The sequence below is a fragment of the Scatophagus argus genome, chromosome 5 (assembly GCF_020382885.2).
Source record: "Scatophagus argus isolate fScaArg1 chromosome 5, fScaArg1.pri, whole genome shotgun sequence".
NCBI lineage: Eukaryota > Metazoa > Chordata > Actinopteri > Scatophagidae > Scatophagus > Scatophagus argus.
The window spans coordinates 25681260-25695360 of NC_058497.1; the positions used below are offsets into that span (position 1 = coordinate 25681260).

At 48.4% G+C, this 14101-nt stretch overlaps 2 protein-coding genes across 9 annotated transcripts in view; both read right to left on the reverse strand.

The window, feature by feature from the left end:
- Positions 1-312: 312 nt before the first annotated feature.
- ap2m1b (adaptor related protein complex 2 subunit mu 1b) lies at positions 313-8495 on the reverse strand. Of its 8 annotated transcripts, none has more exons than XR_006843285.1 (13): positions 8156-8491; positions 6465-6584; positions 4592-4857; positions 4191-4273; positions 4029-4034; positions 3754-3889; positions 2987-3131; positions 2662-2781; positions 2430-2565; positions 2179-2276; positions 1368-1479; positions 875-1069; positions 313-446 (listed from the first exon to the last, which is right to left on the reverse strand). XR_006843285.1 is itself a non-coding variant. In XM_046388221.1 (12 exons), the coding sequence occupies exons 2-12, from the start codon at positions 6536-6538 to the stop codon at positions 935-937; spliced, it is 1311 nt and encodes a 436-aa protein (XP_046244177.1). In that variant the 5' UTR covers positions 6539-6584; positions 8156-8490; the 3' UTR covers positions 483-934. The 8 variants fall into 8 exon arrangements, 6 of the variants coding, with proteins under 6 accessions (XP_046244181.1, XP_046244182.1, XP_046244177.1 ...); XR_006843286.1 differs by lacking the exon at positions 313-446 and adding an exon at positions 492-508 and having other exon boundaries at positions 873-1069; XM_046388221.1 differs by lacking the exon at positions 313-446 and having other exon boundaries at positions 483-1069; positions 8156-8490.
- Positions 8496-9232: 737 nt separating this feature from the next.
- The window catches only part of LOC124058697 (segment polarity protein dishevelled homolog DVL-3), a 10818-nt gene continuing 5949 nt past the window's right edge, over positions 9233-14101 (reverse strand). The window contains exons 8-16 of the mRNA XM_046388172.1: positions 13512-13581; positions 13062-13201; positions 12876-12952; positions 12610-12677; positions 12119-12199; positions 11899-12033; positions 11622-11789; positions 10815-11033; positions 9233-10379 (exon numbers count right to left, since the gene is read on the reverse strand). Of these exons, the coding sequence (XP_046244128.1) occupies positions 10069-10379; positions 10815-11033; positions 11622-11789; positions 11899-12033; positions 12119-12199; positions 12610-12677; positions 12876-12952; positions 13062-13201; positions 13512-13581 (1269 nt within the window). The 3' untranslated portion in view covers positions 9233-10068. The remainder of the gene's footprint in view (positions 10380-10814; positions 11034-11621; positions 11790-11898; positions 12034-12118; positions 12200-12609; positions 12678-12875; positions 12953-13061; positions 13202-13511; positions 13582-14101) is intronic.

Below are 14101 nucleotides of genomic sequence, written 5' to 3' on the forward strand. Positions count from 1 at the left end.
GGGACTTCGCTGCGTCTCCATCAGACGGACGCACCGGCTAACACACTGAGACCGCAGGACACGTCACGTCCAGCAGGTCAACTCGTCAAAAACATGTCCCAGTTCACTACACGTCACACAAGTCAGACTCGATTCAGAGACGGTTTTGAATGTGCGGAGAACCTTAAAGAGCAGAATGCGTTTTCAGCAGTTTTACTGTTAATATTTCACTTTTATTTCGATTCTGAGGACGTGTTTCACGGCTGTCTTTGTCACCTGCAAAGGAACTTTATGAATAAAGTTTGGTTGAACAACATTAAACATGAAACCGTCTGTCAGTCATCAGGAAACATCAGTCAGTCTGATGTCTGCTTTTATTGAGAAAACAGAAAATTTGGCAAAATGTTCAGTACATTGATCTGCTGCCACACACACGCACACACACACGCACGCACACACACACACACGCACACACATGCACGCACACGCACGCACGCACGCACACACATGCACGCACACACACACACACGACTTCTTATATCTGGATACAAAAACAGTAAAAAAAAAATAAAAAAGAAATGAAATGAAGCAAACATGTTAAAACGGAGTGAGACTGAAGCATGCTGGGTAACCACACAGATTGACTATGAGACAGGAGGACTCACTCTGGTCTGACTCTTCTGAATGTAATCTGCAGCAACCAAAACTTAAGCCAAAACTTTGGAGCTGTGAAGACTGCTGAGGTGTTCTGGAATGTGATTGGCTGACGTGCGTCCCCACATGGCGCTCATACGACGTGTGAAATGAAGCAAATACAAAAATGTCACCACGAACTGAATGAAAACCACCTGAACTGATGTCCCACCTGAAGACAATTTGATCACATCACTCGCACACACACAACAACTACGATGTCGCAGGCGTCCTTCCTTCCTTCTCATCAGCCTTGGCGGGATCAGCAGCGCGTCTCGTAGATGCCGCTGCGTCCGATGTAGCGAACCCATTTAATGACATCATGGTCGCTGTAGTTCAGCTTCGGCTCGAACACCTTCAGGTACCGAACCTTCAAACCCGACGGAGCGAACGGCACCTGATGAACACGACAGAACGCATGACTGTTGCTGAACGCTTGTTCGACACCAGGGAGACGTCGACTGACGTGCTGACAGACAGGCGGGCAGGCTGGCAGACAGACAGACAGGCGGGCGGGCAGACAGACAGGCAGACAGACAGACAGACAGGCTGGCAGACAGACAGACAGATAGGCGGGCAGACAGACAGACAGACAGGCGGGCAGACAGACAGACAGACAGACAGGCTGGCAGACAGACAGACAGATAGGCGGGCAGACAGACAGGCAGGGAGGCAGACTGAGTCGAGGTTCTGACCTCAAAGTTCATGGAGATGGGAGGTCGAGCCCACTTCTTCTTGTCGTTGGTTGGCAGCAGTTCGATCTCTGCGCTGATCTGAGACTCCTTCATCCCCGCCATGCGCTTTATCCTGCAACACACACACACACACACACACACTCATTAGAGCCTGAACAATCAGCTGATCAACACACGAGTCAATCAGCTTTCTAGGTTCAGGCAGACGTCCGTCACCGTTTCCTGCCCGCTGCGGCGTCACGCCGTAGTCCTGCTTCTTGTACAGACCAGGATGATGAACCGTGCAGACCGAGTCTGACCTGATGATGTAATGTGGAGGCGTCGTGCTGACGCAGCAGCAGCAGCAGCAGCAGCAGGAGGCGGAGCTGCTGATGCTGCAGAGCTGCTCTGATCTCTTTGTCAGCACAGACGGGTTTTATTGCTCAGCTCAGAGGTCGAACTATCGATCAGTCCAGGCAGAATACATCAGCATCACACACACACACAGCTGCAGCTCTGAGCCACCTGCAGGGACGAGTTCACCTGAACGCAACGACGCCTGAACTGCTCGGTCTGGCGTGTGACGCCATCAGTTATTACTGTCAAAGTGGGGAGCAGAAATTCGAGAGCAGCAGTTTTAGCCTGAAAGTCTGGGCAGAGCGCCAGATGTGGTCTAACAGCAGGGCTCACGTAGCGCGGCCGCCTCTGAGCGGCGAACACATGAGACGCCGGCGCTCGGCACAAAGACAAAGCAACACGACATTAACGAGCTTCGCCGTGTCTGAATTTATTCTCAGTAAAGTCAGACGCCCGGCACGCGGTGATCACTTACTTCCAGACGATGGCGTTTTCGCTGGCTTTGTACTTCGCTTTTCCCTTCATGCAGATGAGCTGGACGCCGCTGGTGTTCAGGGGGGTGGGGATCCGGACCTGACGGGGGGGCAAGTCAGATCAATCAGTTTCAGACTGCTGTCTTCACATCTGGCCTCTCTCATGCCTGTCAGCGCTTAATGACGATGTAACAACAACAATAACGATGATGACGATGATGAAAATCTTGTTGTTTTTCAATCTGGATTTTACCTCGATCTTCTGAGCCAGCAGCGACGACTTGAAGTTGGACTTGATGACGACTTTGACCTCCAGCTTGGTGCGGCCGACCTCTCGGACCAGAGGGATGACCCTGAAGGGCAGGATGATGTCTTTGGTGGTTCGATACCTGCGGACAGACAGACACACAGACAGACGGTCTCACGCTGCGTGCTCACGTCACGGATCTGACGAAGCCCGTGCCGTGTGCCCAGTGACCTCTGACCTCATGAGCTCGTATTCGCCGTCCGGAGGGATGAAGCTGATGCTGCGCTCAGAGTCAAACTTACTGAGGCGGACGCACTGATGGAAGGTGCAGTCGTCGATGGCTATCGACTGTTTACCACTGAGGACGGGGACAGAGGACCAGTTCAGTCAGTTCAGAACTCCTACTGAAAAATCACCACTTTAGCACCACAGTAACACAACAGGACAAAAAGGAAATTCTACCATTCAGGGAGAAAATGAGTGAGAAGTCAGCGTGTAAGATGTTTACACGAGTGACCACGTATGGAGCTCAGAGTCTCTCAGCGTCCTGTGTGACCTCTGACCTCTTGCTGCCGTCCTCTGCGCTTCCTCCTTTTCCCTGCTTGTCGACGACGATCTTGTCGTTCATCCCAAACTTACACTCAGGCATCCCGCTCAGGTAACTCTTCATCACCACCCGACCTGAGACGTGAGCACTGAGCACCTGACCTGCACGCACGCACACGCACACACACACACACACACACACACACAGTTAGACGTCTGATGTCGCCCTCTGGTGGCTCAGTGCGGGACTACACGTCCTCCTAACAGTGATGTCACGCTGCTCAGCATCTCTGCTCATATGAACACACGAGCAGCTCATCTGAATCAATACTCGATCACATCAGTGTGATCGATACACACTGAAGAGCATCACATCAATGTCACTGAGAGTGTGAGGTTTTCATTTTGTTTGACATTTTGCCTTTAATACTGAATAGAATTGCTGTTTTGGTTTATATTTTCATTTCTAAACTTCATTTTATTTTATTTACTTGTAACATTTTTAACTTTAATTTTCTGAACTCATTCTTGGGTTTGTGCTGCTGCAGCGCCTGAAGGTCTTTTTAATCTAATCTTGATCCTCACTCACCCTGACAGGAAATTAAGTCGAGTCAAGACGTAAAGAAATCGTCTTTACTGTTAATTAAAAATGTGTGCTTTTGACAAAAGGAACAGAACATTCTAAGTGTCGGGTGCATCAACATTTCCCCCGCCGCCTTGCCGTAGCAGCAGCAGTCGTACCGTGAGTACTGCGAGTACTGCGAGTACTGCGAGTACTGCGTACCTTGTGGTGACATGAGCAGGTTGACGCTCTCCAACACGTCCAGAAACAACTCGTTGCGTCGGTATTTGATTCCTTCTCTCCTCCAGCCGATCTGACCCGTCACCTGACTGGTGATCTGCGACTGCTCCTCTTTGGTCTGCACACACGACACATTTTCACTGGTATTTTACTGCAGTATCAGTAGTACCACACTTGCTAAGCTGAGGTGTGTGTGTGTGTGTGTGTGTGTGTGTTTGTGTGTGTGTGTGTGTGTGCGTGTGTGTGTGTGGACTCACGTGGTGCTGCAGGATGGTCCAGATGAGCAGGAGGTCAAAGGAGAACCAACAGGAAACAGTTAGTTAGCAACCGCCAATGAAACTTTACACTTCCTGTGGATGTTTCACATTAAAAGTCTTGCACCAAACTGCACATTAACTTGAGTCGTGTTTCGGTCACACCTGGCTCTTGATGCCTTGCTGAGTGATGAAGGTCTTCAGAGCTCCAGTCTCTGAGTTTTGAGGATAACCGAAGTCCAGAATCTCTGCAGGACACAAACACGGTTACAACAAACGAACAAACAAACAAACAAACAAACAGCGTCACAGCTGGACAGACGTGCGGCTCAGCAGAGACGACTCCCGTCTGCGCTGTATTTTCTTTAGGTTTTGATTTTCTTATCCAACGCTTACAAAAATCAAAACCTAAAAAAACAACAGAGCGGCAGAGCGACGGCGGCTTCAGGAGGGAGACAGATGGCACTTCCTGTTGGTGCTCCAGGTTTAAAAGCCAAACAGAAAGATCTTCGTGTCACGTGAAGCGAGATGCTGAAAGTCATTTCCCGTCCCCCTCATGTGTTTACCGTCCAGCAGCTCGTAGATGAGGACAAAGTTGTTCTTGACGTTCTCCTCGCTGATCTTGCCGAAGTAGGCGGACATGACGTGACACATCTTGTAGAGGAACTCGAACACCATGGTGGCGTTGACGTTCTGCTTGGTGACGGCTGCCAGCCAGATGTTAGAGCGTTTGACGTGGAAGAAGCTGGTCCGGGCGATGTTGGTGACCGGCGAGCGGACCTGCTGCCGGGCGTGGATGACGTTGACTCGAAACGCATCCACTGCATTTCTCCTGGAAAAACAGACGAGACGTACAGATCACTTCCTGTTGACGCCTCGACACTGATGAAACAGGAGGAGAAAGCTTCTGGTCTGTCGGTTTGAGAGCTGCACAGTTTTTAGTTTGACCCGTGTCCCATCTGCTGACACGGAGTGGGAGGAGTTTATGAGCTGCACTGCAGCCAGCCACCAGGGGGCGCCACGCATGTTTGGCTTCACTTCTGGGAGCTCTCACGTCAGCCTTCTCTATGCACAGTCAGTAGTGCAGACTGAGATGACCTCATCGCTCTGAGGTTTCTGTTAGTGCTGCTGTTGCCTAGCAACAGGCTCTCTGCATCACACAGCAACAGGGAGGCTGCAGCACAGATCTCTGCAGTAACGATTCAGACCGTCTGAAGAGGCTTTTACTGCCAGGAAGAAGAATTCTCAGTCAGTTTAAAAATAAAAACAGATGAGGCTGAACAGCTGATGACTCATGTTAGAGGAGGAGGACAGAAATCCTTCATACGTGACTGCAGATCAGTGCTACACATTCCTGTGACGTCGGTCATGTTGGGGCCGAATGTCTCGGAGCACAAAGTCTGTACAGATTTCAGTTCAGCTCCTGCTGCTCTCATGTGTGATGGTGAGGAGAACATTATGACACAGCAATGACATGCTGTCCGTCCTCTGTGGACATTAAGAGACTTACAGCAAAATGAGCGTCAGGACTTTCACTGTATGCACACACGTGTACTACGACAGAAGCCTTGCAGTACAGATATTTACCTGAGCTGGTGATACCGCGAGGCCGGGTTACTTAAGAGCACCAGGTTATCTGCGGAAACATTTAAGAGGCTCGAGGCAGCAAATGTCTGACATTTTGCTTGACTGAAAGGATTATATAATTAATTACATGAATGACCATCAGTAGTTTGCAGAAAAGCTTGTGCTGCTGCAGAAACTGTACAGTTTCTCCACAGCTTGGTTCAGTTGCCTGAGTGCCGCCGGCATCTTTCTCTTCGCTTCACTACAAGGCTCTGAATATCCTGACTGTACCTGAACACACCTGGACGGGTCGGTACAGCACTAACATGACGCGTGGAGGAAAGTCCCGTTGTGTGAGACTAACTCGCTGGTCCAGACCGAACTTAGTGAAAACCACTTCACTTAGCAAGTGGACTGAGCTGCAGCGTTTTGGCCAGCGCTTGCTTCCAGCTTCTGGTGAGTAACGTTGGCATGTTGCAGTTTGACATGAGCCACCAGAACATCAGGCAGTTTGACAAATAAACACAACAAAGCAAGTTCTTACACTTGGATTTCAATTTTCAAAAGTAAATTGTTAACTATACAACTAAAATGTTCAAAGAAAACTTTCAATTCAGAATCAAAGGTTTTTACAGGTTTTCATACCGACTGTGGTTGACTTTAGTGTTGGTTCAGTGCAAAACCACCACACATCTGCACCATCAGGGCAGCTGTGAAACATCACGCTTTTACTTCCCTCAAAATCCATTCAACTGAACCGTACTTCCTGTGATAATCATAAATAAGACTTCAGTCAGTTACTTATCCTCCCCAGCCCCGGCAGACGTTAGTGACTGGCACATGGGAACATCAGCAGTCGCCTGAAGGACTCACCCGATGTCATCGCGGTAAACCCTGGAGATCAACACCTCCCCCTTGTGGTTGTAGATGAAGAGTCCACCAATCATGGCCGACGCCCGGCAGTCAGTCTGAGCTGCTCATAACGAAGAGTCGCTGCAGCACGACGAAGACGAGGATGATTATTACAAGACTTTCATAAAACCGATGGCTCAGAAAGACAAGTGATGACCTCATGAAGATGATATGAGTTGATAAAACATAAAATCATTATCAGTATGAATCATTATGATAAGTTAGTGTAGCCCCCATCCTGAGACCTCACCACACACACACACACACACACAATGAAAAAAGACAAACCAGTTTCAGATTTCCAGCTCAGAACACACTGACGAGAACACAAACATCAAGACGTCCATCCTTCACACATTTTAGCTTTAACAAAACACTGGAACTGATGAAGGTCCACGTCCACCAGGCCAAGTCTGCATTATGACCTCACGTGACTCCCAAGATCATTTTATCTCACATCTACCTTCAGTTTGCCTGCAAAAGTCAGATGAGATTTAATGTTGTTTACTCTTACCTGAACTTAGCTTCCATACTGATTAAGGCTGCCTCAACGCCTGAATGTTAAACTTGGGTGCAGTACTAGCATACAAATACAACACTCAAAACCTCTTTCGACACCATGGCTAAGATACCAAAATCTAACAAAAATATTATTTTTTAAAGAATAATTTATCAGCTAAGTTACAATTATCTCTCTCCATGAGTATTTTTAATATCACAATTTATATTCTATTGTTTCCATTTTCTCTTTTGCTGGCAGAATTGTTCTTCTGTACAAACTTAACATACATGGAAAACATATGGAAAGAATTTAGCTGCCTTGTTCCTGTGTGCTACACGAGCTAACAGATACACAGTCAGTGCACACCACTGATTTAGCTTAGCATGTTAGCTTAGCTGCTGCTGTCCGTCTACAGATCCACTTCACCATAGAAACGGTAAAATGCTAACCACAGTAAAACACCTTAAATGTGGAGACGGAAACGTTACTCTCCAGATGTGAACGCTCGCAGAAAACCTTCCAGATGAGCTAACGGCTCTGGCCGTCTGAAAGCATTCCGAACTTCATTTAAAAATATGACATTTTAATAGGTTCTCGTTTATTTTCAGACTCCGCTACACATATATCATCACATAGTTCTAATATTGTCGGCACATAAATATTCAGTTATAAGTCCGGGAAGATTTCAGCTTTCAACGTTTCAGCTGAATGACACAAACCAACCTATCGGCTGAAGTTTCCGCCCAGTCACGTACTCCTCGGTGTAGGGAAAAACGACGGTATTTATCGATCAAACGATAAGGTTCAATTTATTGGCTCAAAAGTCGCAATAATATAGAACATAATTGTTGTTTGTATGCGCCGAATTGAAAGGAAGTCCCCATTGACACATAACAGATAATAAAATACGACCTACACGTAACAGTTAATGCTTCGTTATTGACGAACAATACATTATTGAAAATCAGGATTTTAAATGGCTGTTGAGAGGACGACAATTAGCCATTAGCAACACCTGCTAACGTTGCCGCAGCAGTCAGACGGTGACGACTGCGCCGCGGTCACTTCACCACTGCTGCAGTGCAGACAGACAGGCAGACAGGGAGACGGAGAGACAAACGGTGCTGAAAATGGCCCTCTGTGTTCTTACCCGCTCCGCAGAGATGCTGCTGTGCCTCCGGGGCTGCCTCACAGAGAGTCACTCCGGCCCTGCCGTCACTCCATCACGGCGTTTGACCGTGAAAACCGGGCTCCACCGTCTCGTCCGGGTCGGAGGCAAGATGTCGGCAGCAGGAGCGGACTGTCAGCTGACGGCAGCCCGACCCGGTTGCGTTCCGTTCAGAACAACCAGCCTCCTCATACACTTCTCGTGCTACACTAAACTGTATTTCAACCCTTCACAGGCATTTATTTTCACTGGATCAAGACCGATGTATGAAATGACTGAGACACCAACAGGATAACTGCTGCTGCTGCTCTCGGGCTCTGACCGCTCGCGGCGGCCGAGGCGGTGGTGTGCGGATTGGGACGCGTCCCTCCCTCCTCCTTCTATCAGGAGAAAGTAAGCGGGGAGCTCTGCATATGAATCATCTTCATTAAAGGTGCATTATGTACGAATTTTAGTCTCAAACATTAAAAAGTAAACACATTTATCTACAGAATCTGAAGAAGTAATAAAAAAGATAACGATATCTACTGAAGTTAGCATGCTAACCAGCTAGCCCCGGCCCAGCCTGTCTTGTAGTACCACTTTGTACCTCTAGAGATGATGCTGTGGAAATGCAGCCATCCATACTTTCAGCTGGGAGATGACTGAGAGCAACGTGCTCAGGGAAAAACAAAATTCACTCACTAAGTGCAAGCACACTCCATCTGAATTCAAGTTTGTATGAAGTAAGACGAGCTCATCAGTGTTGTTAACTCATCGTGAAACAGCACACAGAGTCTACGCAGCAGATGCTCCTCCATGCTGCCTCCCTGACGCCTCAGATGACCACACAGCACATAAAAATAGCAGTAATATTTCTGTAGATGTTGTACAGAGTGGGATGAGTGCAGGAGCCTGATCTCACAGGAAACTGCTCCCAATTTCTGTGGAAATAAATGTCAGTTTTTCCTCACTACATTAGTCTAAAAATGTGGACTGTGTGGATCACATCATTTGCATGTCTTACTTTTGAGTTCTTGTTTGAGAAAAAGAAAAAAGAATCAACACAAAATGTCTGCGGAAATTTTTTTTATTGTGTTTTTTTCATGTTAAAAAGCTTGTGAAAGTGAAGACAGACAGCAGAGACAAAATAAAACTGTGCTCATAAAACAAAACAAAACAAAAATCTGGATGCTTATCATCAAGCTTTGTACCAACACCAGTTTGAACGGTTTATGGGCAAATATCTGGTATACACATCTGTGAATATAGAATATTAAAGGTGTGCTCTGTGGGAGGAGCTCAGGTGCACAGTGTGATCTCATGTCAGCTGTTCATCAGAAATGTGAGTGAAAAGACAGCAAACGATTCGATAAACGATGAGGTACACAAGCTCGACTTGATCAGTAGTTTTGGGCTCCACTGAGAAACAAACGGTGCAGACAAACTGGACGCGGCAGGGACTGGTCAAACCGGTTCGTATTTAACAACCGCATCATCCTGTAAACGAATACTCCACGTCGCTTCCTCCCCGAGGCCTGAGCGGTCCAAGTCCTCCATCCGTTTATCTTATGGAGCACAGCCTCCAGCTCCTACTGGGGCGTCCCGAGGTGATCCCAGGCCACATCTGTTCCAGCATCATTTAAAGCAGTCCACAGTGTCGTCCACACGTAAATGTAAATAAATGCATTTCTGACGTGCTTTTCTCCTGAAATTATCTTAAAATTCAAACTTCCCTGAATGAGTTCAAACACTTGAAAACAAATATGTTTTCCAGTCAGTGGATTTTTGTTAAAAACTTAAATATGACTCTGATATCACCATCAGTGGACTGTGTACAAATTTCTTTTACGTACATATGTGACACTTTTAAACCAGGAAAAGTGTTTCCAGGATGTGACATCACCATCACAGGGTCACATGACATCCACAAAGAAATCACTGGGGTTTCCCATGGCAAGACAGAAGGACTGTCGGGAAGCAGAGAGGTCGGGACGCTGAGCTCGAGACGGCGAGGGGGCCGGCGGGAGGTCCTTTGAGTCTTTGTTACCAAGGAAACCAGAGATGAAGGCCGGGTGTCGTTGGGTCCTGTCGTCCCCGGGTGACTCCGCCTTCAGCTGCTTATCAGGCGATGCACTCGCTTCCTGTCTGGTCAGCTCTGATTCGCTGCGTCCTCCTCCTCCCTCTTTCTCAGCGTCGCTACAGTTCGATCCGCTGCTATGACTTCCTGTAAACACAATTCACAAAAATAATTTTCCCCAACACATCAAACACAAACCGGCCACAGGGCGTTAGTATTGGTACGTTGATGGAGCACGTGAAGTTTGGAAGGAAACAGAAAATGGTAAAACAATCCAGTTTGGTGAAAAAGGAGCTTTGACTACATCCAACAACTCCAGAAATAACAATTTTTCTGATGGTGATGGTTTATAAGCAGCCACATGATGGCGCTACTGGTGAGCCTTTTTAATATGCTGATTTCAAACTTAAAAGGACTCTGTGTTCCAAGTTTGATGTCTTTTCCATTTGTGATTTTTGAGCTATTAGTTGAGAAAGGCTAAAGCATCCATGTTTTCCATTGATCCCTATGAACATGTTCAGCATGCGGGGCTGAAGATGATGATGATCAGCATCGTCAGCGTGGAAAGGCAATAAGGGTCACCTTCACTGTGCTGACTTCCTCCTCCTCCTCCCCAGGCTGGCAGCGGGTGGAGGGGGTGAGGCGAGCTGTAGGGGTGAGGGACGGGGTACTGGTAGGGGAAGGCTGGGGGCCACTGGGGACCAGAAGTTGGAGCCAGCGGGTCACAGTCTGATCCCCCTCCTCCTCCTCCTCCTCGACTGGAAGCTTCTTCATGGTCCAGCAGAGACATCACACCGAGATCTGACACACAGGAGGAATCACACGATTATTGTTGGTCTGAGGAGGTTACCCGGTTCCTGACCCGGTTCCTGACCCAGTTCCTGAGCCGGTTCCTGACCCGGTTCCTGAGCCGGTTCCTGACCCGGTTCCTGAGCCGGTTCCTGACCAGCTTACTGACCGGGTTATTCAAGATAATCGGCAAACCTTGTTGTGAGCAGTTTCATGAGGGAACTATTTTCTTTCTGTGTCACTACGCAGAAGGAAGAGTGCATCTACTCCTGGCGTTTTCCTCAGGTGAGCTGTAACCTTAGCTAGCTTAGCGAGCCTCTCAGTTATGGCAAGTGATGTTCCTATAAAACAACTGTTACTTTTTGATTTTGTGGAGCTGTTGACCTTTGAGGGGGGGGTTGTCTCCTTCTTGTGGTCATTACGGGTACTGCAGCTTCAGACATTTCAGCAGAGTTTTACAGAGTTCACACAGAGTTCAGTAATGATCAGACACCTACATGTTCAACACCACAGAAGAGGATTTGGGCTACGTGTGACAGAGTTACTGTGCTGCAGTCCTAACCCATCAGACCTGCTGACTGTGGCGGCGCGTGTCCTCACCTCCACAGAGGTCTCCGAACACGTAGTAGCACTGCTCAGAGAAGGTCACCTTGTTGACGGTGTGTCGGATGTAGCCAGCCTTCAGCAGGTTCCCTGCATACTTGCGAGCCTCACGGCGGTCGGTGAAACCCTCGACGTTACGGTGGAGCCAGTCCACCACGTCTGAACCTGGACGGAAAGAAGACAAACCGAAGTGAGACGCTAATCTTCAAAGAACTTGCTGGAGAAAACTAAGACATGCTGCAGCGTGTGCCTCGGTCTGGTCTGACTTTCTTACCGATGAAGGCGTTAGGGATGGTGATCTTCAGCCACATCCGATCCCGAACCTCCAGGCCCGACGCGGGATTGGCCATCGCCTTGACGACAGCTGTCATGTCGCTGTGGATGGTGAGGTGGTTTTCTTCGTGCACGTCTGAAAAAATATGACATCACTTTTGGAGTGACGGACAGACAGACAGATGACGGACGCGCGCTGCAGTGGCTGATGGGGGTCTCACCATAGTGTGGGAGGAGACTTCCTGTCATGGCGGCGGTGTGTGACACCCACGCAGCGGGGTCGATGGGTCGGACCGGTTCGCCTTCAGCCACGTGTTGACAGATGGAGGAGGAGGGAGAATCACACGGCACACACAGAATGTGAGTCTGACTGCGATACATGAGAAAACACTGCAGACCGAACAGATCACGCCAAGTCGTCACATGGCGGTCGTGTTCACAGGAAGACGTTTCGTGGAAATGTTTTCCCTGATGTGATTAACTTCATCCCAGTCAAGTTAGAGACCAACTCAATAAGCGGTCAGTGTCAGGAAAAACACTTTCTGACTGTGAGGCCAGTTAGAGCAGGTGACGAGTTTTGGTGTGGCGTCCCAAACTGCCAGACCCCAACGCAAATCAGTGAATTTAAGACAAGACATGATTAGACTGAGGGCCAAGACTCCTCACAAGTGATGAAAACAGCTGTGTGTGTGTGTGTTTGCTGGTCACTCACTCCTCGGCAGTGTGAAGCAGCTCCGTGGGTTTGGATCCCAACATTTGGCCACCGTTAACGTCACTGGGCTACAGACAGACAGGCAGGCGGACAGACAGACAGACATAAAGTGTGTGTTCAGTGGTGGACCAACCAGCTGCTTCCTGTGTGAGTGAGTTCATTCACAAAGGCAGCTGCAGCAGTGGTAGTAGCAGTAGCAGTAGTAGCAGCAGCAGTAGTAGCAGTAGTAGCAGTAGCAGCAGTAGCAGTAGAATGAGACGTCTCACCCTGGTTTGTGGACGATCTCTCTCAGGACTCGGACAGCGTCGTCATTGCTCATGTTCTCAAAGTTGATGTTGTTCACCTGACGCACCAACAGAAGGTACTGCTGTTAGTACCACCACCAAATACTATTACCTCTACCAAAACACTAGATGCTAATGTCTCAGACAGCAGTATTAGTACTGCAGTACCTGCAGTAACATGTCTCCAGGCTCGATGCGTCCGTCTGCTGCCACCGCTCCGCCCTTCATGATGGAGCCGATGTAAATCCCTCCATCTCCTCTGTCGTTACTCTGACCAACGATACTGATACCCAGGAAGTTATACCTCTCTGACAGACAGACAGGCAGGCAGACAGGCAGACAGGCAGAGACAAGGTGAGTCTTCCTGGTGGACTCTTGCAAACACACACACTGTTGGACGATGTGATGTGTTGTCTGTGCGACTTCAGATCAGTTGGGATTCTTTTATTTTAGTGTCATTAATCTTGTGTATGACTCATCACGATGACTCAGCACGTGAGGACATTATCAGATGGGACCTGGTTGGAGACGACTGATGGACCCGCATGTCCTTCTGGTTCACCAGCTAAACGAATCAACTTAAAAAAGCTCCAAACGTCTTCTGCTGCTGGTACTCACCCATGTTCAGAGTTACAGTGATGACGTTGAGGGACATGGTGGAGTCAGTGACACTGCTGAAAGACACAGACTGAGACACAGACAGACACAGACAGAGACAGCAGGGCAGACAGGACAGGGACAGAAAGACAAGAGAGGAAAATGAAGGACAGATCAATGGAAATTTGGACACGTAAAGGCAGAGGACAGAAGAAGCAGCTTCATCAGGTAACATCAACAGACACTGGTGACGTGTGTGTGTGTGTGTGTGTGTGTGTGTGTGTGTGTGTGCGTGCGTGTGTGTGTGTGTGTGTGTGTGTGCGTGTGTGTGTGTGTGTGTGTGTGTGTGTGTGTGTGTGTACGTGTTTTTCTGATCTCATGGGGACAAAAACCTGTTTGCACAGCTACATGTGGGGACTCACCTACCCTATGGGGACAAAATGCAAGTCCCCATGGGGACATGAATAACTTTTAGGGTGAAGACTTGGTTTAAGGTGAGGTGAGTTTGTCAGGATAAAAGTCAAAGGCCAGGGTCAAAAGTCAAAGGTCAAAGATCAAAGGTCAGGGTCAAAGGTCAGGGTCAAAGGTCAGGGTCAGGGTCAGGGTCAGGG

Coding starts and splice junctions, on each gene's coding strand:
- ap2m1b (XM_046388221.1), bottom strand. CDS start 6,538: ATGATTGGTGGACTCTTCATCTACAACCACAAGGGGGAGGTGTTGATC. Junction 4,858..6,464: donor GTTTACCGCGATGACATCGG/GTGAGTCCTTCA, acceptor CTGTTTTTCCAG/GAGAAATGCAGTGGATGCGT. Junction 1,480..2,178: donor GAAAACGCCATCGTCTGGAA/GTAAGTGATCAC, acceptor TGTGTGTTGCAG/GATAAAGCGCATGGCGGGGA.